The sequence below is a fragment of the Dipodomys merriami genome, unplaced genomic scaffold, assembly GCF_024711535.1.
Source record: "Dipodomys merriami isolate MVZ:Mamm:240054 unplaced genomic scaffold, mDipMer1.0.p SCAF_202, whole genome shotgun sequence".
Lineage (NCBI taxonomy): Eukaryota > Metazoa > Chordata > Mammalia > Rodentia > Heteromyidae > Dipodomys > Dipodomys merriami.
The window spans coordinates 1788357-1813113 of NW_027203405.1; the positions used below are offsets into that span (position 1 = coordinate 1788357).

Below are 24757 nucleotides of genomic sequence, written 5' to 3' on the forward strand. Positions count from 1 at the left end.
GCAGGGCTCACAGAACAACTGTATTTCAGAAAACTCAACGTCCACACACAACGGCACCACACGTCCACCTCCAGTCAGCGCGGGACGCACGCACGCCCGTCTCCGGAGGCGGCCCTGGGCTCCCTGGGCATCTGCAACACAAAAGGCGACTGAGCTGTGCAGGGCACCAGCGCCTCCCGGGGCCGCCCCCTGGGGACCCCGGGTCCAAGGACATGCCCCACAGGTGTCCTTCAGCGTCTACTGCCTCTCAATTCATTCCTCATCTGAGAGGAAGCAGGGCGAGGGCTGGGCCTGACGGGCACAAGACCCCAAAACAGACCTAACACAGACCCAACACAGACCCAGCACACAGCCAACACACAGCCAACACACAGCCAACACACAGCCAACACACAGCCAACACACAGCCAACACACAGCCAACACACAGCCAACACAGACCCAACACACACCCAACACACACCCAACACACAGCCAACACACAGCCAACACAGATCCAACACAGACCCAACACACACCCAACACACAGCCAACACACACCCAACACAGACCCAACACACAGCCAACACAAAGCCAAAACAGACCCAACACACAGCCAACACACAGCCAACACACAGCCAACACACACCCAACACACAGCCAACACACAGCCAACACAGACCCAACACACAGCCAACACACAGCCAACACACAGCCAACACAGACCCAACACAGACCTAACACAGACCCAACACAGACCTAACACACACCCAATACACAGCCAAAACAGACCTAACACAGACCCAACACAGACCCAACACACACCCAACACAGACTCAACACAGACCCAATACAGACCCAACACACCCAACACACAGCCAACACAGACCCAACACACAGCCAACACAGACCCAACATGTAGAGAGCTGTGAGAGGCCGCACCTGGAAGATGGTGCCAGCTTCCGCCCTCCGCCTTCCCGATGGCGAGTGCTCTCTGTGGTAAACAACTCCTGATATGGCTAAGGCAAAGAATCTGGCTTGCTTCTGCGCACCTGAACCTATTGGCGGTTCCCACGTGGCGTATCAGGGTTGGCTACCCAGCGGGTACTTAAGGCTGTGGGGAATTCTCCCAGGGGTTGGGGTCACAAGATTAAAAAAAGGTCCTGAATAAATGGCAGAGAGAAGAGTCCGGTGTCGCGTCTCCTTGCTGGTCGAGGCGGTAGCGACACGTGGTGGCCCGTATGGGGAACTCAGCCATAACCCCAACGAGGACTCAGAACTCTCTGCGGTCAGGGTGGTGCACCGGTAAGTCCCCAGGTAAAAGGGGAATCCGCGACAAAAGCGGGGAGTAAGTCCCCAGGTAAAAGGGGAATCCGCCACAAAAGCGGGGAGTAAGTTCCCAGGTAAAAGGGGAATCCGCCACAAGAGCGGGGAGTAAGTTCCCAGGTAAAAGGGGAATCCGCCACAAGAGTGGGGAGTAAGTTCCCAGGTAAAAGGGGGATCCGCCACAAGAGCGGGGAGTAAGTTCCCAGGTAAAAGGGGAATCCGCCACAAGAGTGGGGAGTAAGTTCCCAGGTAAAAGGGGGATCCGCCACAAGAGTGGGGGGATTTTTGCTCTTCTCGGTAGATAAAGAGAGAGTGAGAACCCGGGGCTAGTCAATAGAGTAGCCAAAAGTGAAAGTAAAAGTTTGTTTACCAGCTTTAAATGTTTAAAACATGGGCGCTTCTTCTTCACACCCAATTTTTTGGGCTCTCAATGAGCTACTGCACTCAAAAAAGTTAAAAATAAAAAAGAGTACTTTAGAGAGATTTTTGAATGAATGTGACACCATTGCCCCATGGTTCGCTGTCTCTGGAAGCCTCACGGTGGCCTCTTGGGAGAAACTAGGGAGGGACCTAGATTTTGCCTCTGAACAAGGAACGCTTAAGAGCGGAGTGAGACCAATATGGAAACTGATAAGAGGCTGTCTCGAGGACCAGCGTTGCAGTGAGGCGGTAGAGAATGGTCAGGCCGCCTTAGAAATGCTGCAGGAAGAAAGATCAGAAAGGGCAGACAGCGAAAAGGAGGAGAGCAGGGGGGGGTCATACCCTGATTTTGCCGAACTAGAGACCTCTGAGTCTACAGACTCAGAGGAACTACAATCACTCATAGAACAAATAGAAAAAACAAAGATAAGAAAGAGGAGGAAAGGGAAGGAGAGAGAGGACCCAGATAAAGATGAATGCACGCCCTCCGTGCACCGCCCCACACCTTCGGCCCCTCCGCTCTATGCGGAGGACCCTGGAAGTGGCAGCCCCGGCTGTTCTTTCAGCCCAGGCGTGTGGAAAGCGGTCAGAACCGAGTTACATCTAGCCTGTCCAATATTTCAGGATCCACAGGGACAGCGGTATCATGAACCCTTAGATTTTAAGGTTATAAAATCTTTAGCTGAGTCTGCGCGGACATACAGAATCAGGGCCTCCTTTACTGTAGCCCAGGTGGAGGCCCTAAACAGACACTGCATGACACCCGGTGATTGGAGTGGGCTCGCACGAGCTTGTTTGAGCCCAGGTCAGTATTTAGATTGGAAGGCTTTTTTGATTGAATTTGCTAGTGAAGAGGCTGCGGCCAATCAGGCTGGGGGAAACCCAGCTTGGGACAGAGATATGCTGCTTGGACAGGGGAGATTCGCCAATCAGCAGATAGGCTACCCGGTCCAAGTTTATGAACAAATCAATAAAATTGGCATAAAGGCATGGAAGGCCTTACCAAATAAAGGCGAGGTGAGTGGCAATCTCACCAAAATCCTGCAGGGCTCTATGGAGCCGTTTTCGGACTTTGTTGCCCGTATGGTCGAGGCCGCTGGCAGAATTTTTGGTGACCCAGACGCAGCCATGCCATTAATTAAACAGCTTGTTTACGAGCAGTGCACTAAGGAATGCAGAGCCGCCATAACCCCATATAAGAATAGGGGACTAGAAGCATGGATGAAAGTTTGCAGAGAGCTGGGCGGACCACTAACTAATGCTGGATTAGCTGCTGCTGTGGTGCAATTAACCCAGAAGAAGCGGGCTGGGAAGGTGGCTCAGTGGTAGAGCACTTGCCTTGCATGCATGAGGCCCTGGGTTCGATTCCTCAGCACATAAGCAGAAATGAAAAAAGCCAGAAGTGACGCTGTGACTCAAGTGGTAGAGCGCTGGCCTTGAGCTGAAGAGCTGAGGGACAGCGCCCAGACCCAGAGTTCAGGCCCAGGAAAAACCCTATTTAAAAAACGCTGCAAATTTGTCTAAACAGTTGTCTAGTTATCTTTTAGGTAATTGAACTGGGGAGTTCGACAGCCTGATGGAACAGCTCAGGGTTGCCATCTTCATGGTGAACTCGACCCGAGTGGATGCCGGATTGGCGGAGGGGTTATCTTCGTGGATCTCCGCTGCTATGAATCATCTTAAGGAATGGGCGGGTTTGGGAGCCCTGACAGGCCTCCTGGTGTTAGCCTCCTTGGTATGTCTGTGGTGCATTTGCCAAATTAGAGGTTCTCAGCGTCGCAGTGCAGCCATGATTATTCAAGCCTTTACAGTCATTGGAGCAGGTCAGTCCCCCTAAGCGTGGCTTGCCACCCTAAAACAATGAACACAGATTGCAAAGCCAAAGTACTGCAGTCGAGAGGCATGAGTTTTGCCCTCGAGGAGAGCATGTTTGATTGCACACGGGTTCGATTCGCCTTTTCCCGTCCTTGTGAATAACGAATCAATGGACAGGCTGAGTCATCCCTAGAGAAGGCACCCTCTGGGAGAAGGCTTGTATGCAGTCCTTGCATTGCACAACAGGGATCAGACCTCTGTTCTCATCTGTGTTCTTTAAACAAAAAAGGGGGAACTGTAGAGAGCTGTGAGAGGCCGCACCTGGAAGATGGTGCCAGCTTCCGCCCTCCGCCTTCCCGATGGCGAGTGCTCTCTGTGGTAAACAACCCCTGATATGGCTAAGGCAAAGAATCTGGCTTGCTTCCGCGCACCTGAACCTATTGGCGGTTCCCACGTGGCGTATCAGGGTTGGCTACCCAGCGGGTACTTAAGGCTGTGGGGAATTCTCCCAGGGGTTGGGGTCACAAGATTAAAAAAAGGTCCTGAATAAACGGCAGAGAGAAGAGTCCGGTGTCGCGTCTCCTTGCTGGTCGAGGCGGTAGCGACACCAACACACAGCCAACACAGACCCAACACACAGCCAACATAGACCCAACACACACCCAACACAGACCCAACACACAGCAAACACACAGCCAAAACAGACCTAACACAGACCTAACACAGACCTAACACAGACCCAACACACACCCAACACACAGCCAACACACAGCCAACACACAGCCAACACACAGCCAACACAGACCCAACACACAGCCAACACAGACCCAACACACAGCAAACACACAGCCAAAACAGACCTAACACAGACCTAACACAGACCTAACACAGACCCAACACACAGCCAACATAGACCCAACACACACCCAACACAGACCCAACACACAGCAAACACACAGCCAAAACAGACCTAACACAGACCTAACACAGACCTAACACAGACCCAACACACACCCAACACACAGCCAACACACAGCCAACACACAGCCAACACACAGCCAACACAGACCCAACACACAGCCAACACACAGCCAACACACAGCCAACACACACCCAAAACACACCCAACACACAGCCAACACAGACCCAACACAGACCCAACACACACCCAACACACACCCAACACACACCCAACACACAGCCAACACAGACCTAACACACACCCAACACACACCCAAAACACACCCAACACACACCCAACACACAGCCAACACAGACCTAACACACACCCAACACACAGCAAACACAGACCTAACACACACCCAACACACAGCCAACACACACCCAACACACACCCAACACACAGCCAAAACAGACCTAACACAGACCTAACACAGACCCAACACACACCCAACACACACCCAACACACACCCAACACACAGCCAACACAGACCAACACACCCAACACACACCCAACACACAGCCAAAACAGACCTAACACAGACCCAACACAAGCCAACACACAGCCAACACAGCCAACACAGATCTAACACAGACCCAACACACATCCAACACACACCCAACACACATCCAACACAGACCTAACACAGACCCAACATACATCCAACACACAGCCAACACAGACCTAACACAGATACAACACAAGCCAACACACAGCCAACACAGACCTAACACACCCAACACACAGCAAACACACAGCCAACACAGACCTAACACAGACCCAACACACATCCAACACAGACCCAACACACATCCAACACAGACCTAACAGACCCAACATACATCCAACACACAGCCAACACAGACCTAACACAGACGCAACACACATCCAACACACACCCAACACAGACCTAACACAGACCCAACACACAGCCAACACACACCCAACACACACCTAACACAGACCCAACACACAGCCAACACACACCCAAAACACACCTAACACAGACCTAACACAGACCTAACACACACCCAAAACACACCCAACACACACCTAACACAGACCCAAAACACAGACCTAACACACACCTAACACACACCCAACACACACCTAACACAGACCCAACACACACCTAACACAGACCCAACACACACCCAACACACACCCAAAACACACCTAACACAGACCCAAAACACAGACCCAACACACACCCAACACACACCCAAAACACAACCAAAACACAACCAACACACACCCAGGACACCTAACACAGACCCAAAACACACCTAACACAGACCCAACACACAACCAACACACACCCAAAACAGACCTAACACAGACCCAACACACAACCAACACCCACCCAACACACAACACACACCCAAAACACACCTAACACAGACCCAACATGGACCTAACACACACCCAACACAGACCTAACACACACCCAACACACAACCAACACACACCCAAAACAGATCCAACACAGACCCCGACACAGACCCAACACAGACTTAACACAGACCCTGACACAGACCCAACACACACCCAACAGAGACCCAACACAGCTCTAACACAGAACCAACACAGACCCAACTCACACCAGAGGCCCGACCTGCATGAGACCCAAACAGAAACCCTCAGACCCTGCTCTGGAGGCAGGGTCTACGTTCACTGGGTGTGCACACACACCGAGCTCACACACACACACACACAGTGGTGCTGCACTGGACAGTCGGCCCTCACGTGGGTACCCAGGCCTCTGGAGAAGTCTGAAGACTTGGGGCCTGACCGGCCTGCAGGTGCCTGGGGCCTCTGGTCTAACTGGAGCCTGTACTGCCACCCAGAGCCCACGCTCTAGGGGAGCCTGCTGCCATGTCCTTCCTGATGCCCTCCCCCTGCCCATGTCCTCCCCTGCCCATGTCCTCCCCTGCCCATGTCCTTCCCCTGCCCACGTCCTCCCCCTGCCCATGTCCTCCCCCTGCCCACGTCCTCCCCCTGCCCATGTCCTCCCCTGCCCATGTCCTCCCCTGCCCATGTCCTTCCCCTGCCCATGTCCTCCCCCTGCCCATGTCCTTCCCCTGCCCATGTCCTTCCCCTGCCCATGTCCTTCCCCTGCCCATGTCCTCCCCCTGCCCATGTCCTTCCCCTGCCCATGTCCTCCCCTGCCCATGTCCTCCCCTGCCCATGTCCTTCCCCTGCCCATGTCCTCCCCCTGCCCATGTCCTTCCCCTGCCCATGTCCTTCCCCTGCCCATGTCCTCCCCCTGCCCATGTCCTTCCTGATGCCATGTCCTTCCCCTGCCCATGTCCTCCCCCTGCCCATGTCCTTCCCCTGCCCATGTCCTCCCCCTGCCCATGTCCTTCCCCTGCCCATGTCCTTCCCCTGCCCATGTCCTCCCCTGCCCATGTCCTCCCCCTGCCCATGTCCTCCCCCTGCCCACGTCCTCCCCCTGCCCATGTCCTTCCTGATGCCCATGTCCTCCCCCTGCCCATGTCCTTCCCCTGCCCATGTCCTTCCTGATGCCCATGTCCTTCCTGATGCCCATGTCCTTCCCCTGCCCATGTCCTTCCCCTGCCCATGTCCTTCCCCTGCCCATGTCCTTCCCCTGCCCATGTCCTCCCCCTGCCCAGTCCTCCCCCCTACCCGGGTCCCCTCACCCCTCTTGGGGTGCACTGGGGATGTCCAGGGGCCCTGCCCCCACTGTAAGCAGGTGCTGGCCGCGTACCTGCTGGAACTTCCGGGAATGGCAGGTCCTATACCATGACAGGAGGCAGAGCACGGCGATGCCCAGCGTGAGGACGGAGGCCAGGGCCCCTCCCCGGGACCGGGGCCAGGTGGATGCCTCCGGGTGGACTTGGCGCAGAGAGGGGGTGTCGGCCTGTACCCACCCACCATGCGGGCTCCTCCCTGAGTCTCCACCCCCTCCACCCCTTCCTCCCCCCACCTCCTCCCTCCCTCCCCCCTCCCCCCACCGCCTCCTCTCCCACCTCCTGCCCCCTCCACCATCCTCCACCATTTCCCTCCCCCATGGCCTCCCAACTCTTCCCCACAGCCTGGGCACAAGGATGCCCAGAGTAGGGCTGGGAGGAGGGGGCTGGGAGGAGGAGGGTTGGGAGGAGGAGGCTGGGAGGAGGGGGCTGGGAGGAGGGGGCTGGGAGGAGGGGGTTGGGAGGAGGGGGTTGGGAGGTGGGGTTGGGAGGAGGGGGCTGGGAGGAGGAGGGCTGGGAGGAGGGGGGCTGGGAGGAGGGGGCTGGGAGGAGGGGGCTGGGAGGAGGGGGTTGGGAGGAGGGGGCTGGGAGGAGGAGGGCTGGGAGGAGGGGGGCTGGGAGGAGGGGGCTGGGAGGAGGGGGCTGGGAGGAGGGGGCTGGGAGGAGGGGGTTGGGAGGTGGGGTTGGGAGGAGGGGGCTGGGAGGAGGGGGTTGGGAGGTGGGGGGCTGGGAGGAGGGGGGCTGGGAGGAGGGGGCTGGGAGGAGGGGGCTGGGAGGAGGGGGCTGGGAGGAGGGGGTTGGGAGGTGGGGTTGGGAGGAGGGGGCTGGGAGGAGGGGGTTGGGAGGTGGGGGGCTGGGAGGAGGGGGGCTGGGAGGAGGGGGCTGGGAGGAGGGGGCTGGGAGGAAGGGGTTGGGAGGAGGGGGTTGGGAGGTGGGGTTGGGAGGAGGGGGCTGGGAGGAGGGGGTTGGGAGGTGGGGTTGGGAGGAGGGGGCTGGGAGGAGGAGGGTTGGGAGGAGGGGGGCTGGGAGGAGGGGGCTGGGAGGAGGGGGCTGGGAGGAGGGGGGCTGGGAGGAGGGGGCTGGGAGGAGGGGGTGGGGAGGAGGGGGTTGGGAGGTGGGGTTGGGAGGAGGGGGCTGGGAGGTGGGGGGCTGGGAGGAGGGGGGCTGAAAGGTGGGGGACTGGGAGGAGGGGGCTGGGAGGAGGGGGCTGGGAGGAGGAGGGTTGGGAGGAGGGGGGCTGGGAGGAGGGGGGCTGGGAGGAGGGGGCTGGGAGGAGGAGGGTTGGGAGGAGGGGGGCTGGGAGGAGGAGGGCTGGGAGGAGGGGGCTGGGAGGAGGGGGGCTGGGAGGAGGGGGCTGGGAGGAGGGGGCTGGGAGGAGGGGGTTGGGAGGTGGGGTTGGGAGGTGGGGGGCTGGGAGGAGGGGGGCTGAAAGGTGGGGGACTGGGAGGAGGGGGCTGGGAGGAGGGGGCTGGGAGGAGGAGGGTTGGGAGGAGGGGGGCTGGGAGGAGGAGGGTTGGGAGGAGGGGGGCTGGGAGGAGGGGGGCTGGGAGGAGGGGGCTGGGAGGAGGGGGCTGGGAGGAGGAGGGTTGGGAGGAGGGGGCTGGGAGGTGGGGGGCTGGGAGGAGGGGGGCTGAAAGGTGGGGGACTGGGAGGAGGGGGCTGGGAGGAGAGGGCTGGGAGGAGGAGGGTTGGGAGGAGGGGGGCTGGGAGGAGGGGGACTGGGAGGAGGGGGCTGGGAGGAGGGGGGCTGGGAGGAGGGGGCTGGGAGGTGGGGTTTGGAGGAGGGGGCTGGGAGGTGGGGGGCTGGGAGGAGGGGGGCTGAAAGGTGGGGGACTGGGAGGAGGGGGGCTGGGAGGAGGGGGCTGGGAGGAGGGGGCCTGGGAGGTGGGGGGCTGGGAGGAGGGGGGCTGAAAGGTGGGGGACTGGGAGGAGGGGGCTGGGAGGAGGGGGCTGGGAGGAGGGGGGCTGGGAGGAGGAAGATTGTGAGGAGGGGGGCTGGGAGGAAGGGGGTTGAAAGGTGGGGGGCTGGGAGGAGGGAGCTGGGAGGTGAGGTGGGGGACTGGGAGGAGGGGGGCTGGGAGGAGAGAGGTTGGGAGGAGGGGGCTGGGAGGTGGGGGGCTGGGAGGAGGGGGGCTGGGAGGAGGGGGCTGGGAGGAGGGGGGCTGGGAGGAGGGGACTGGGAGGAGGGGGGCTGGGAGGAGGGGGGCTGGGAGGTGGGGGGCTGGGAGGAGGGGGGCTGGGAGGAGGGGGGCTGGGAGGAGGGGACTGGGAGGAGAGAGGTTGTGAGGAGGGGGGCTGGGAGGTGGGGGGCTGGGAGGAGGGGGGCTGGGAGGAGGGGACTGGGAGGAGGAGGGCTGGGAGGTGGGGGGAAGGGGGGAGGGAGGTTCTGAAGAGGAGGTTGGGAGGAGGGGGTTTCAGGGATGGGGTTGGGGAAGTGGGTTGGGGGGGTCCTGGGTCCTGTCCTTGGGAACAGAGGTCACTCACCCCTGGAGGACATGACCAGTCCTAGGGCTGCAGCCAGCTGCGGGTCTTGGGGCTCTGCCAGGAAGACGGGGAGGTGGGGTCCCACCCAGCGTGGGCATCCCGACCAGCTGGCACTTCCCAGGGGTCAGGAGGCCGTGGAGGGTGGGGTCAGGCGGGGGGGGGCTGCTCAGAGGGGCAGGGCCGTCCCCCTCCTCCCTCTTCCCCCCTCGCCTCCCTCTCCCCCGACCCCTCCTCCAGCTCCTACCTCCAGTCCCGCCCGTCCCAGACACGTTCAGGTAGACCTGTCTGAGATTCATCTGGCACCCGCGCAGACGCCAGGAGTACAGCCCGGCGTGGCGGTCCTGCGCGGACTCCACCACCAGCTGGGCCCGGCCCCCCTGGACCAGGAGCTCCCAGCCGTCCCGGGAGGCGCGGGAGCGGCCTGCGGAGGGCTCCACGCGGAAGAGGGTCCCGTCGGCCCCGGGGGCGCTCAGGCTGACGGTGATGCGGGTGAAGGGGTTGGAGATGTTGCAGGTCATCACGGCACGCTGACCCCTGGACACGGAGACCACGCCCTCGGTGCACGCGGGGTCATCCCAGCCTGGGGGGACATGGACGGCATGGGACCCGGATCCTGGGGCCCGGCAGGGGCCTCGTGAGCACCCGTTCCTCGGGTGCAGGGGGCCGGCGGGGCCGGGCTCCAGGGGCTCCCCACACCCCTCCTGGGAATCCGACCCCAGGCCCCGCCGGCCCGGTGGCCTCCGTGTGCAGCCTGACTGTGAACACGAAGCGCGCGGCTGGTGCAGAGCTGTGCGTCCTGGGGGGCGGCATTGTGAGGAGGCAGGAGATACAGACAGACAGGCAGCAGACCGACAGACAGGCATGGTCTCTCCCTGCAGCTGGTGGGACTCAGACAGACAGACAGACAGACCGACAGACAGGCATGGTCTCTCCCTGCGTCTGGTGGGACTCAGACAGACAGGCAGACAGACCGACAGACAGGCATGGTCTCTCCCTGTGGCTGGTGGGACTCAGACAGACAGGCAGACAGACCGACAGACAGGCATGGTCTCTCCCTGCGGCTGATGGACTCAGCGAGGACCCTTTCGTCCTCATGTCGGGGACCCCCTGGGGCTTCAGGGTTCCGGGGTGCTCCTCCCAGGGCGGGCGGGGCGGGGCCGGATGAGGTCAGGCCCTTCCTGGGGGGGGTCGGGGAGGGGGGGTCAGGCCCTTCCTGGGTGGGGTCGAGGGGGGTCAGGCCCTTCCTGGGGGGGGTCGGGGAGGGGGGGTCAGGCCCTTCCTGGGTGGGGTCGGGGGGGGTCAGGCCCTTCCTGGGTGGGGTCGGGGGGGGTCAGGCCCTTCCTGGGGGGGGGTCGGGGAGGGGGGGTCAGGCCCTTCCTGGGTGGAGTGGGGGGGTCAGGCCCTTCCTGGGTGGGGGTTGGGGAGGGGGGGTCAGGCCCTTCCTGGGTGGGGTGGGGGGGGTCAGGCCCTTCCGGGGGGGGGGTCGGGGAGGGGGGGTCAGGCCCTTCCTGGGTGGGGGTAGGGGAGGGGGGTCAGGCCCTTCCTGGGTGGGGGTAGGGGAGGGGGGGTCAGGCCCTTCGTGGAGGGGGTCAGGGAGGGGGGGTCAGGCCCTTCCTGGGTGGGGGTAGGGGAGGGGGGGGTCAGGCCCTTCCTGGGGGGGTGGGGGGGTTCAGGGTCCAGCCGAACCGGACCTTCCCCGCGAGGCGTCCTGCGCTTGCCGCGGTGCCCGAAGCCGTCACCATCTGCGTGGCTGCCGTGGCGCACATGCGGCCTCGCGCACACCCAGCCTCGCTCACACCCGGCCTCGCGCACACCCGGCCTCGCTCACACCCGGCCTCGTGCACACCCGGCCTCGCTCACACCCGGCCTCGCTCACACCCGGCCCCGCTCACACGCGGCCTGGCTCACACCCGGCCTGGCGCACACGCGGCCTCGCTCACACCCGGCCTCGCTCACACCCGGCCTCGTTCATACCCGGCCTCGCTCACACCCGGCCTCGCTCACACGCGGCCTCGCGCACACCCGGCCTCGCGCACACCCGGCCTCGCGCACACCCGGCCTCGCGCACACCTGGCCTCGCTCACACGCGGCCTCGCTCACACGCGGCCTCGCTCACACCCGGCCTCGCGCACACCAGTCCTTGTTCACACCCGGCCTTGCTCACACCTGGCCTTGCTCACGCCTGGCCTTGCTCACACCCGTCCTTGTTCACACCCAGCCTTGCTCACACCCAGCCTTGCTCACACCCAGCCTTGCCGTACATCTATTCTTGCACACACCGGACCTCTCACACACCTGCCTTACACCCGGCCTTGCACAGGCTGCTTCTGTCAGTGCTGTGGGGCCCCCCTCTGGGCCCAAGCCTCGGCTTCATGTGGACACCGCCTGTGGCTGTGACAGGGTCCCAGGGGCTGCTGGGGTTCTGGCAGCCACCTTGCAGCTAAGCCTCAGAGACAGTGTGCAGTTTGCATCATTAATACCCCGCCCCTCAGCCCCCGGAAACTCAGGGCGGTGTGAGCAGCGTGGGCTGCGGATCTACACTCGTTCTGTGCACTCAGGTTGGCGTGTGCAGCGTGGGCTGCGGATCTACACTCGTTCTGTGCACTCAGGTTGGCGTGTGCAGCGTGGGCAGTGGATCTACACTCGCTCTGTGCACTCAGGTTGGTGTGTGCAGCGTGGGCAGTGGATCTACACTCGTTCTGTGCACTCAGGTTGGCGTGTGCAGCGTGGGCTGCGGATCTACACTCGTTCTGTGCACTCAGGTTGGTGTGAGCAGCGTGGGCAGTGGATCTACACTCGTTCTGTGCACTCAGGTTGGTGTGAGCAGCGTGGGCAGTGGATCTACACTCGTTCTGTGCACTCAGGTTGGTGTGAGCAGCGTGGGCAGTGGATCTACACTCGTTCTGTGCACTCAGGTTGGCGTGTGCAGCGTGGGCAGTGGATCTACACTCGTTCTGTGCACTCAGGTTGGTGTGAGCATCGTGGGCAGTGGATCTACTCTTGCTCTGCTCTCAGGTTGGTGTGGGAAGCGTGGGCAGTGGATCTACTCTTGCTCTGCTCTCAGGTTGGTGTGGGAAGCGTGGGCAGTGGATCTACTCTTGCTCTGCTCTCAGGTTGGTGTGGGAAGCGTGGGCAGTGGATCTACTCTTGCTCTGCTCTCAGGTTGGTGTGGGAAGCGTGGGCAGTGGATCTACTCTTGCTCTGCTCTCAGGTTGGTGTGGGAAGCGAGGGCTGCGGACCTACGTTCGTTCTTTGCACTCAGGGCGGCGTCCAGGAGCAGGAGGACCCCCAGCACCCTGGCTACGCGGCTGGGTGTGGCCCGGTGTCGGGTGGGCATCATGGGCTGGAGGGACTCTCTTAGGGGTTCAGAGCTCCAGACATCGGTTCTTGGAATGCCCCCTGGTGGGAAGAAAGCCACTAGGTCAAAGGCTATGGTGAGGCAGCGGGCCGGTGTCGGGCAGGGATGGGCAGCTAAGGACCCCGCTCCGCCTGGACCCCGCTCCGCCTGGACCCCTCTCCGCCTGGACCCCGCTCCGCCTGGACCCTGCTCCACCCCTCTGTCCGCCGCTGCCTATGCCCCAGTGCCCCTCAGGCGCCCAGGCCTTGCTCTCTGTCCCCAGGTGGATGACAGGCCGGGAGGCTGTGCTTGCAACCTCGCGGCTACCTCTAAGGTCAGGCCCGGCTCACAGGGCCGCACGGCCACGGGGCACATGCAGGGCAGCGAGGCCCGGCTCAGGTCCACACCCACGGGGCACACGCAGGGCAGCAAGGCCCGGCTCACAGGTCCACACCCACGAGGCACACGCAGGGCAGCGAGGCCCGGCTCAGGTCCACGCCCACGGGGCACACGCAGGGCAGCGAGGCCCGGCTCACAGGGCTGCACCCACGGGGCACACGCAGGGCAGCGAGGCCCGGCTCACAGGGCTGCACCCACGGGGCACACGCAGGGCAGCGAGGCCTGGCTCAGGTCCACACTCACGGGGCACACGCAGGGCAGCGAGGCCCGGCTCAGGTCCACACCCACAGGGCACATGCAGGGCAGCGAGGCCCGGCTCAGGTCCACGCCCACGGGGCACACGCAGGGCAGCGAGGCCCGGCTCACGGCCATACCCACGGGGCACACACAGGGCAGCGAGGCCCGGCTCACGGCTGCACCCACGGGGCACACGCAGGGGATGATGGCCCTCTCAGGCCTCACGGGAAGAGTGGTCAGAATTGAGAGCCCCTCTTCCCGCTCACTGTCCTGACCAGCACGGCCGCGTCGCGCCCCAGCCCCGCCCGGGGCCCTTGCAGGGCAGGAGAGGTGCCCCACACCTCTGCACCCAGCTGGCCAGGGCGGCACCGGGCTGCGGGCCGCTCCCCGCCTCCCCTCAGCCCTCCCGTCTGCCTCCGACACACCCTGTACACAGACCCAGCACACACGTGCACACACGTCCCCCACAGGCACAGCAACCCAATATGCATGGGTGTGCACACACCCACGGAGTACATCCCAATGTGCACACGTGAGCTCACCTACACACAGTACACCCCACTGTGCACACGTGTACACCCACACCCATGCATAGTGCACCGATGTGCACACGTGTACACCCACACCCATGCATAGTGCACCCCGATGTGCACATATGTGCACACCCACACCCACACCCATGCATAGTGCACCCTGATGTGCACATGTACACCCACACCCATGCATAGTGCACCCTGATGTGCACACCCACACCCACACCCCTGCATAGTGCACCGATGTGCACACGTGTACACCCACACCCATGCATAGTGCACCCCGATGTGCACACGTGTACACCCCACACCCATGCATAGTGCACCCCGATGTGCACATGTACACCCCACACCATGCATAGTGCACCCCGATATGCACACATGTGCACCCACACCCATGCATAGTGCACCGATGTGCACACGTGTACACCCACACCCATGCATAGTGCACCCCGATGTGCACATGTATACCCACACCCATGCATAGTGCACCCCGATGTGCATATGTACACCCCACACCCATGCATAGTGCACCCCGATGTGCACACGTGTACACCCCACACCCATGCATAGTGCACCCCGATATGCACACATGTGCACCCACACCCATGCATAGTGCACCCCGATGTGCACGTGTACACCCACACCCATGCATAGTGCACCCCGATGTGCATATGTACACCCCACACCCATGCATAGTGCACCCTGATATGCACACATGTGCACCCACACCCATGCATAGTGCACCCCGATGTGCACACCCACACGCATGCATAGTGCACCCCGATGTGCACATGTGTACACCCACACCCATGCATAGTGCACCCCGATGTGCACGTGTACACCACACCCCTGCATAGTGCACCCCGATGTGCACACGTGTACACCCACACCCATGCATAGTGCACCCCGATGTGCACACTCAGCTGGCCCGGTGGGTCAAAGGTTAATCTTGGTCCTTGCCTGGTGCAGAAATGGCAGCTTCAGCACAGAGGGGTTCATGTCACTGGCTGAGGCACCAGACCCAGGGTGGGCTGGGACATGGGTCTGCCCTGCGGGGGGCAGGTCTGGGGGGTGGGGGACACGGGTCTGCCCGGGCTCAGGCCCTGTGCTTTCCAGTCTGGGTGTATTTTCTGGAGCACGGTACGTGTGTCCATGCTCCACTGCAGGAGGCGTCTGGCCCCCAAGGGCCTGATTCCCGGGCCCAGCCTGCCCAGCCCCCCCCCACCTCAGGGTCCTTCCCCGAATCTAGATGCCTGCCACCGTCCTGTCCCTGCAGTGAGGCACACGCTTCCTCCCTTCTGCTTTTCCCAGAAGGCATCTGGGTGGAGCCCTGCCGGGGGCAGGGTTTCCCCGGGCGGTCCCGTCATCGGGGAGCTGGCCGGCTGAGCGGGGTGTCCAGCCGCCAGGCGCTCTGCCTCTCAGGCTGCGCATCACAGCTGGGGCCTCGAGAGTGCCCAGTCTCCGCCCTCCCCGGGCCGGCCCTGCCCGGCTGGCCGTTAGGTGGGCCCGGCTTTGGAGCAATAGCGTTCAAGATCTGCCAACCCAAGTGCTTCATTTTGAATATGAGCGCGACGTCAGGAGAAGTGCACCTCGTGTGTACTCACCAACAACCAGGACACCCCGGTCACAGGAATCCACAGTCCCAACAAATCCGAACCCAGACCCAGGGACTCAGACACCGGCCAACTGCCACACGCCCTGCCCCGAACGTCCGCCCGCTAGACCTAGACCGACCTCTCCCTGGGACCCCAGCAGAGCACGGTGTGTTCTGACTCAGATGCAGACGGTGCACTGCGGTCAGAGCAGCCTCCCGCCCCCCCGCACTCACACCAGGACTGCAAACCCTCCCCCACCGCACTCACACCAGGACTGCAAACCCTCCCCCCCCGCACTCACACCAGGACTGCAAACCCTCCCCCACCGCACTCACACCAGGACTGCAAACCCTCCTCCCTGCACTCACACCAGGACTGCAAACCCTCCTCCTCCCTGCACTCACACCAGGACTGCAAACCCTCCCCCACCGCACTCACACCAAGACTGCAAACCCTCCCCCCCCGCACTCACACCAGGACTGCAAACCCTCCCCCACCGCACTCACACCAGGACTGCAAACCCTCCTCCCTGCACTCACACCAGGACTGCAAACCCTCCTCCTCCCTGCACTCACACCAGGACTGCAAACCCTCCCCCACCACACTCACACCAAGACTGCAAACCCTCCCCCACCGCACTCACACCAGGACTGCAAACCCTCCCCCACCGCACTCACACCAGGACTGCAAACCCTCCTCCCTGCACTCACACCAGGACTGCAAACCCTCCTCCTCCCTGCACTCACACCAAGACTGCAAACCCTCCCCCACCGCACTCACACCAGGACTGCAAACCCTCCTCCCCCCTGTACTCACACCAGGACTGCAAACCCTCCTCCCCCCTGCACTCACACCAGGACTGCAAACCCTTCCCCACCGCACTCACACCAGGACTGCAAACCCTCCTCCCTGCACTCACACCAGGACTACAAACCCTCCTCCCCCCTGTACTCACACCAGGACTGCAAACCCTCCCCCACCGCACTCACACCAGGACTGCAAACCCTCCTCCCTGCACTCACACCAGGACTGCAAACCCTCCTCCCCCCTGTACTCACACCAGGACTGCAAACCCTCCTCCCCCCTGTACTCACACCAGGACTGCAAACCCTCCCCCACTGCACTCACACCAGGACTGCAAACCCTCCTCCCTGCACTCACACCAGGACTGCAAACCCTCCTCCTCCCTGCACTCACACCAGGACTGCAAACCCTCCTCCCCCCTGTACTCACACCAGGACTGCAAACCCTCCTCCCCCCTGTACTCACACCAGGACTGCAAACCCTCCCCCACCGCACTCACACCAGGACTGCAAACCCTCCTCCCTGCACTCACACCAGGACTGCAAACCCTCCTCCCCCGCACTCACACCAGGACTACAAACCCTCCCCCCCCGCACTCACACCAGGACTGCAAACCCTCCCCCCCGCACTCACACCAGGACTGCAAACCCTCCTCCCTGCACTCACACCAAGACTGCAAACCCTCCCCCACCGCACTCACACCAGGACTGCAAACCCTCCTCCCCCCTGTACTCACACCAGGACTGCAAACCCTCCTCCCCCCTGTACTCACACCAGGACTGCAAACCCTCCTCCCCCCCTGTACTCACACCAGGACTGCAAATCCTCCTCCCCCGCACTCACACCAGGACTACAAACCCTCCTCCCCCCCACACTCACACCAGGACTGCAAACCCTCCTCCCTGCACTCACACCAAGACTGCAAACCCTCCTCCCCCCTGTACTCACACCAGGACTGCAAACCCTCCTCCCCCACACTCACACCAGGACTGCAAACCCTCCTCCCTGCACTCACACAAAGACTGCAAACCCTCCTCCCCTGCACTCACACCAGGACTGCAAACCCTCCTCCCCCCAACTCAAACCAGGACTGCAAACCCTCCTCCCACCTGCACTCACACCAGGACTGCAAACCCTCCTCCTCCCTGCACTCACACCAGGACTGCAAACCCTCCCCCACCGCACTCACACCAGGACTGCAAACCCTCCTCCCTGCACTCACACCAGGACTGCAAACCCTCCTCCCCCGCACTCACACCAGGACTACAAACCCTCCCCCCCCGCACTCACACCAGGACTGCAAACCCTCCCCCCCGCACTCACACCAGGACTGCAAACCCTCCTCCCTGCACTCACACCAAGACTGCAAACCCTCCCCCACCGCACTCACACCAGGACTGCAAACCCTCCTCCCCCCTGTACTCACACCAGGACTGCAAACCCTCCTCCCCCCTGTACTCACACCAGGACTGCAAACCCTCCTCCCCCCCTGTACTCACACCAGGACTGCAAATCCTCCTCCCCCGCACTCACACCAGGACTACAAACCCTCCTCCCCCCCACACTCACACCAGGACTGCAAACCCTCCTCCCTGCACTCACACCAAGACTGCAAACCCTCCTCCCCCCTGTACTCACACCAGGACTGCAAACCCTCCTCCCCCACACTCACACCAGGACTGCAAACCCTCCTCCCCCGCACTCACACCAGGACTGCAAACCCTCCTCCCCCGCACTCACACCAGGACTGCAAACCCTCCTCCCTGCACTCACACAAAGACTGCAAACCCTCCTCCCCTGCACTCACACCAGGACTGCAAACCCTCCTCCCCCCAACTCAAACCAGGACTGCAAACCCTCCTCCCACCTGCACTCACACCAGGACTGCAAACCCTCCTCCCCCCAACTCAAACCAGGACTGCAAACCCTCCTCCCCTGCACTCACACCAGGACTGCAAACCCTCCTCCCCTGCACTCACACCAGGACTGCAAACCCTCCTCCCTGCACTCACACCAGGACTGCAAACCCTCCTCCCTGTACTCAAACCAGGACTGCAAACCCTCCTCCCACCTGCACTCACACCAGGACTGCAAACCCTCCTCCCTGCACTCACACCAGGACTGCAAACCCTCCTCCCCCCCTGCACTCACACCAGGACTGCAAACCCTCCTCCCCCCCTGCACTCACACCAGGTGTAGGTGTCTGGTGTGTGTGTGTGTGTGTATGGTGTGGGTGTCTGGGGTGTGTGCATAGGGTGGATGGTTTGGCTGGGATGATCTGCTCAAACACCCACTCCACACACACCAACCAGACACCTACACAACACACCATACACCACACACACACACACACACACACCAACCAGACACCTATACCACACACACAACCACACACAAACCAGACACTTACACCACAACACAACCACACACACACCAACCAGACACCTACACCACACACACACACCAACCACATACCACACACCAACCAGACACCTACACCACACAAACACCACAGCCAGACCAGGGAGAAGGCGGCTCTGAGAGGAGCCAAGGAAGAGGGGGAGTCAGGGAGGATCCAGGCTTTCCCTTCTGTCCTGCGAATCTCCCTGTTGAGCATGTTGAGCAGGCTCAGGGTGTGGACATCAGAACAGGGGCAAGGGCCAGGAGGGCACCCGTGACTGTGTGTGCGTGCGCCTGTCTCATTACCTGTGTGCAAAGGGAGTTCCCGGCAACCTGGGCACAGGTCGGGAGAGTGCATCACCCTGGGCTGGTGCAACCGCACAGGGCCCTGCAGTGGCCGGAAACGAGGAGGGAGACAGGAGAGCCCAGAGCGGCCTCCTGCCTGAGGCGCTGGGACGGATGCAGGGGCTGCCCTGCCCAGCCAGGACCCTGTGTGTGGCCACTGCCTCAGCCCTGGACGGAGCGCCCTCCCCCTGTGCTCCCCAACCTGTGCTCCACACAGCCCTGGACAGAGCGCTCTCCCCCCTGTGCTCCCCAACCTGTGCTCCACACAGCCCTGGACAGAGCACCCTCCCTGTGCTCCCCAACTGATGTGCTCCACACAGCCCTGGACAGAGCGCCCTCCCCGTGCTCCCCAACCTGTGCTCCACACAGCCCTGGACAGAGCGCCCTCCCCGTGCTCCCCAACCTGTGCTCCACACAGCCCTGGACAGAGCGCCCTCCCCGTGCTCCCCAACCTGTGCTCCACACAGCCCTGGACAGAGCGCCCCCCGTGCTCCCCAACTGATGTGCTCCACACAGCCCTGGACGAGCGCCCCCCCCCCCCCCCCGTGCTCACGGCAGGAGAGCCAGTGTGGTGAGGGCCGGCCGACGTCCCCACCTGTGCACTGATGAGCCCAAGCCCAGGCCCTGCCCCTCCCTCCACCCCCCCCTTCTCCCATGCCCACCTCAGTCCTTACCCTGCCTCTGTGGTTGGTCCTCCAAGCCTCCTCTGCCCAGACAGCTGTCTGCGGTCTGCCCAGCCCAGAGCAGGGGAGGAGAGGAGGCGGTCTTGCAGGGCGGGACTAGGTTCTCCCTGAAGGAAACACTTTCTGGAAAGCAGCCGAGTTCCCGGAACTGCCTGTGTTTACTAAGAAGTGTCAGGATTCTCTGGGTAGTACTCACCGTGTGTTTTAATTAGGAGCCAGGAACTTGCTGTGCATCTCCAAGAAAATGGGGGGCCGGAGGGGGGGAGGGGAGCCAGCGTGAATCCCAGCAGGAGGAGGGGAGGGTGGCCTTCCCTCAGGGCCATTACAGTGCAGGACCTTCCACTGGCTGCAGCTGCAGCCCAGGGCCCAGGGAGGCTGGGCCGGGCCAGCCTGGGGCCCAGGGAGGCTGGGCCGGGCCAGCCTGGGGCCCAGGGAGGCTGGGCCGGGCCAGCCTGGGGCCCAGGGAGGCTGGGCCGGGCCAGCCTGGGGCCCAGGGAGGCTGGGCCGGGCCAGCCTGGGGCCCAGGGAGGCTGGGCCGGGCCAGCCTGGGGCCCAGGGAGGCTGGGCCGGGCCAGCCTGGGGACCAGGCCTCCCCCGGCTCCCCCACAGCCTCCCCCGGCCACCCCCCGCCTCCCCCTCCTCCCCCGCCCCCCTGTGTCCCCCACAGCCTCCCCCGGCCACCCCCGCCTCCCCCTCCTCCCCCACCCCCCCCGTGTCCCCCTGGCCCCCCTTGGCCCTCCCGGCCTCCCCCGGCCCCCCCCGGCTCCCCCACAGCCTCCCCCGGCCACCCCCCACCTCCCCCTCCTCCCCCGCCCCCCCGTGTCCCCCTGGCCCCCCCTCGGCCCTCCCGGCCTCCCCCAGCCCCCCGGCTCCCCGGGCCTCCCCTGGCCCCCCCCCGCCTCCCCCTTCCCCCCCCGCCCCCCGTGTCCCCCTGGCCCCCCTCGGCCCTCCCGGCCTCCCCCAGCCCCCCGGCTCCCCGGGCCTCCCCTGGCCCCCCCCCACCTCCCCCGGCCCCCCCTGCACCTGGGGTCTGAGGAGCCCTGTGCCTCTCCCCAGCCCTGTTCGTCCATCCCCACCACTGGGGCACCACTGGCGGCTTGGGGAATGTTTGAATCCTTGTAAGGTATCCACACACACGTGTGTTTAGGAGCGATCAGGTGTGGACAAAACAAATCAAAGTCTGGGTGATGTCAGGACACCAAGTCCAGTTCCAAAGTCCAGTTCCATTCCTAGAGTGGAGCCTGGGCCACACACCCCCAGCTCTGCACGCACACCCACCGGTATGCCTTGCTCAGCCCCAGGGCACCCCCGTCCCCCCCCCAGCTCTGCACGCACCCACCGGTATGCCTTGCTCAGCCCCAGGGCACCCCCGTCCCCCCCCCAGCTCTGCACGCACACCCGCCTGTACGCCTTGCTCAGCCCCAGGGCACCCCCGTCCCCCCCCCAGCTCTGCACGCACACCTGCAGGTATGCCTTGCTCAGTCCCAGGGTGTTGGAGACCCGAAACCTGCCTGAAAATGCTCTGGCCTCTTTCAAACACCTAATTGACAAGTAGCCGTTCTCAGAAATTCCCAGGTGCACATTTAGATAACTTCCTATAACAAACTACATCTGGCTAACCATAAAACTTCTCTTATCTCCAGCCCTAAGCAAATGGCACCTGGCTAACCATAAAAGAAATCACAGGAGATACCTTTAAGATGAGCACAATGGCCAAAAGGATAAGCACGACCCATCCCTGACCCCGGGACTCCTCACCCTTGCTTCTGCAAAGTTTTTTCATTCCCTTCCCCTGTCCCTTCGGGTATATAAACCCTGCCTCACTTTAATAAAGCAGACCTTGACGCGACTCAGAGTGGCTCTGTCTTTCTTAATGCGCTTGGTCTCGATTCTCTCTCGCCCCCCTTGGTTCTTTCAGGAGGTGCCCCCTCGGATCCCCCACTAAATTACCTGGCCTGCTGGACGGGTCAAGTGGCACCCAACGTGGGGCCCGAGACGCGGTAACTTACCGACAGCGGACAAAGAAGGAGCTCCTGACGCGAGGTAGAGACGGCCGGACTGCATCACTCGTGCACCGGAAAGGTCTCAGGGTAAGCATTGCTGTCGATTGACCATGGGAAGTAGTCTGTCTAAAGAAGGTCTTTTCATTAAGGAAATGAAAAAGAGTATCAGGGAGAGAGGAATTAGAGTTAAGAAAAAGGACTTGCATAAATTTTTTTGTTTTGTGGAAGAAAAATGTCCATGGTTAGTGTTACATGGTCCAGGAATTCACCCTCTTACCTGGAATAAGGTAGGAAGGGACATTAACAAACTCCTCAGAGACAGAGAAGAGGTTCCTGAAGCCTTTTTTAGTTTTTATGGGGTAATCAGGGACATCTTAAAAGATGTGGAGGGAGATGGACGATTTTCCCATCTCTTAGCCCTTGCGGATGACCTCTTTACTTGTCCCCCGGCAGAACATGAACCTTCCTCCAAGGTCAGTTCGCCAACCGCCCCTTTAAAAAATGAAACTAATTTGTAAAAAGGGACATCAGGCCTGGATGAGGCTGCCACTGGCGCGGCTTCGCCCTCCCCATCCCTTATTGATGAGCCTATCCCCACGAAGTTGGCCCCCCCTTTATTGAGGCCACCTCCTCCAGACAAATCATCAAAATATAAGGCACTCTATCCTGTAATTCATCAAAATGTCCCTGACGATGATTGGCTCGACCCCTCACAGCAGGCCAGCCTCGAGACGGAGGCTGCCAGATATGAGGAAGAAAAACACGGGTCCCGCCCTCAATATCAGTCCCAAGCTTTTATAGCAGACCGGAAACATCCCAGACAACTCCACTGGCCCTCTCCACCTCCATATGGGCCATGTCCCCCCAGTGCTCCAAGCGCCCCCCCAAATAATTTAGTTCCTCTTACCCAGATTCCAGGGGTAGAAGGACTTTTAAAAACTAAAGACTCCCTGTTAAGACAGGTCTCCTTTTTAAAAGATGTCCTCTCCATAAGAAGGGAATTGAGAGATCTCACCCAGCAAATACAGGAATTACAGATTGACCTTACAGGAGAAACTGGCGTTGTTTTGCCCTGTGTGGGTTCCTTACCCAGAGCACAGGCCAAGCCAAGGATAAATAAAAGTAGCAAGAGACCAACTTCAGTGTCACTCTCTTTTCCAGTAATGACCCGTTCTGGTACTCAGGGAAATCAGGTAGACACCACCCAGGGTGATAACTCAGAGGATGAAGATGCTGAACAAGGGACCTCGGCCTCTGAGGGAGAGGGGGAGGAATTAGAGCAGGAACGAGGGGGAGGTAATGTGGGCCAGGCCATATATAAAAAATTAAAAATTAAACATCTAAAAGACTTGCATTCAGCAGTAAAAAATTATGGCATTAACGCACCCTTCACCCTTTCTATACTTGAAGGACTGGGCCAAGGAGGCAGCCTGCTGCCTCACGAGTGGGTTAAAGTGTTCAGTCAGTCCTGACTAGAAGCCAGTTCTTAACCTGGAAGGCTGAATTTATAGATAAGGCAGAGGCTCAGGCTATCATAAACAAAAAACATGTTCAGATGGCCATTACCATCTGAAGTTGCTTTTCTGTTTGCAGTCCTTCGACTGCCGCGCAGCGCCTGTCTGGTTTCCTCTGTTTCTGTTTAGTTTTGATTGTCTCTGTTGTCTGTCTTGTTGTCCTTAAAGGGAAGGGGCGGCAACTAACAACCCCCTTAAGTCTGACTTTAGATCACTGGAAAAAAGTTACAGCTCAAGCCCAGATTGTCAGGTTTTAGGAACTTGCTTGTTTGTCAATTATGAAATTGCCACTGACCACCTGCGAGTGGCCCCAGTTAGATCTCAGCCTTGGGCCTTGGTTCAGGGGGTCTGAGCGTGGTGGAGAACCTGTCAGTCTGAGGGGACGGCCGCTAGGGATTTTTTTTCCCTTGCCCCAAGATGACTGGGAATTCTCCTCTGCCTTGGAAGGCCCCTGGGTCAACGTCTGAAGGAATCTAAGAGAAAAAATCCTCCGGAGGTGAGTAGGGGTGTTGAGTCCCCTGGTAAGTAAATGGTGGTGAGATGTCGCCCCATTCACTGAGACCTGATTTTGTCTTTGTGGCCACTTGTTTGTCTTGTTTAGTGGGTGTGTTCATTTTATGTTTTCTGAGGTAGGGAAGATTTGGGTGAGCAGGCAGGCTCACTCAACAGACTCTGGATTCAGCTTGCTGAATGAGAACAGCACAGAGATTCAAAAGACTAATTAGTAAATTGCCTTGCTAGATAAGCAAGCTCTGGGAAAATAAAGCCCAACAAAGGTACCTGGCTTAAAAGAAATACTGTCTTAAATTTTTGTTTAAAAACTTTAAAAGGTGTACGTACAACTGATTTTGATTTTTGCGCGCTTTAAGATCTGTGTGTGTTTTGAGTGTGTCTGTGAACGTGTTCAAAGATAAAAATTGTCAGCATGCTGTAACAATCGAGTGAGTTTAAATTTAAAAATTCAAAAGGTTATGAGGTTTGGACATTACCAAAAATTTTAAAGAATCTTCACATTGTTTTAAATGGCTTTGTAAGGATTCTTTAACTTGCAAATTAAAAAATCTGGTATTTAAAAACTAACAGTTTATACTGTAATCAAGTTGCCTGGCTTAACAAAAACGCATTGGCTGTTTGGGATCTAGTTCCCTTGGCTAAAATTTGGGGATAAGTATTAGAAATTTAAATGTAAAGGTTAGTTTAACACTGTC

The 24757-nt window shown here is 60.5% G+C and overlaps 2 protein-coding genes and 1 pseudogene across 9 annotated transcripts in view; all 3 read right to left on the reverse strand.

Moving 5' to 3' along the window:
• On the reverse strand, positions 1-22128 carry LOC138833281 (secreted and transmembrane protein 1A-like). 8 transcript variants are annotated; one of them, XM_070031706.1, is made up of 7 exons: positions 21056-21172; positions 20229-20266; positions 12940-13095; positions 9941-10276; positions 9697-9750; positions 7230-7357; positions 1-131 (listed from the first exon to the last, which is right to left on the reverse strand). In XM_070031706.1, the coding sequence occupies exons 1-7, from the start codon at positions 21100-21102 to the stop codon at positions 75-77; spliced, it is 816 nt and encodes a 271-aa protein (XP_069887807.1). In that variant the 5' UTR covers positions 21103-21172; the 3' UTR covers positions 1-74. The 8 variants fall into 8 exon arrangements, with proteins under 8 accessions (XP_069887807.1, XP_069887812.1, XP_069887813.1 ...); XM_070031711.1 differs by having other exon boundaries at positions 21109-21168; XM_070031712.1 differs by having other exon boundaries at positions 20229-20258; positions 21056-21138.
• On the reverse strand, positions 8047-9614 carry LOC138833213 (basic proline-rich protein-like; annotated as a pseudogene).
• Positions 22087-24757, reverse strand: part of LOC138833283 (secreted and transmembrane protein 1-like) — a 21713-nt gene continuing 19042 nt past the window's right edge. The window contains exon 5 of the mRNA XM_070031715.1: positions 22087-22172. Within this exon, the coding sequence (XP_069887816.1) occupies positions 22118-22172 (55 nt within the window). The 3' untranslated portion in view covers positions 22087-22117. The remainder of the gene's footprint in view (positions 22173-24757) is intronic.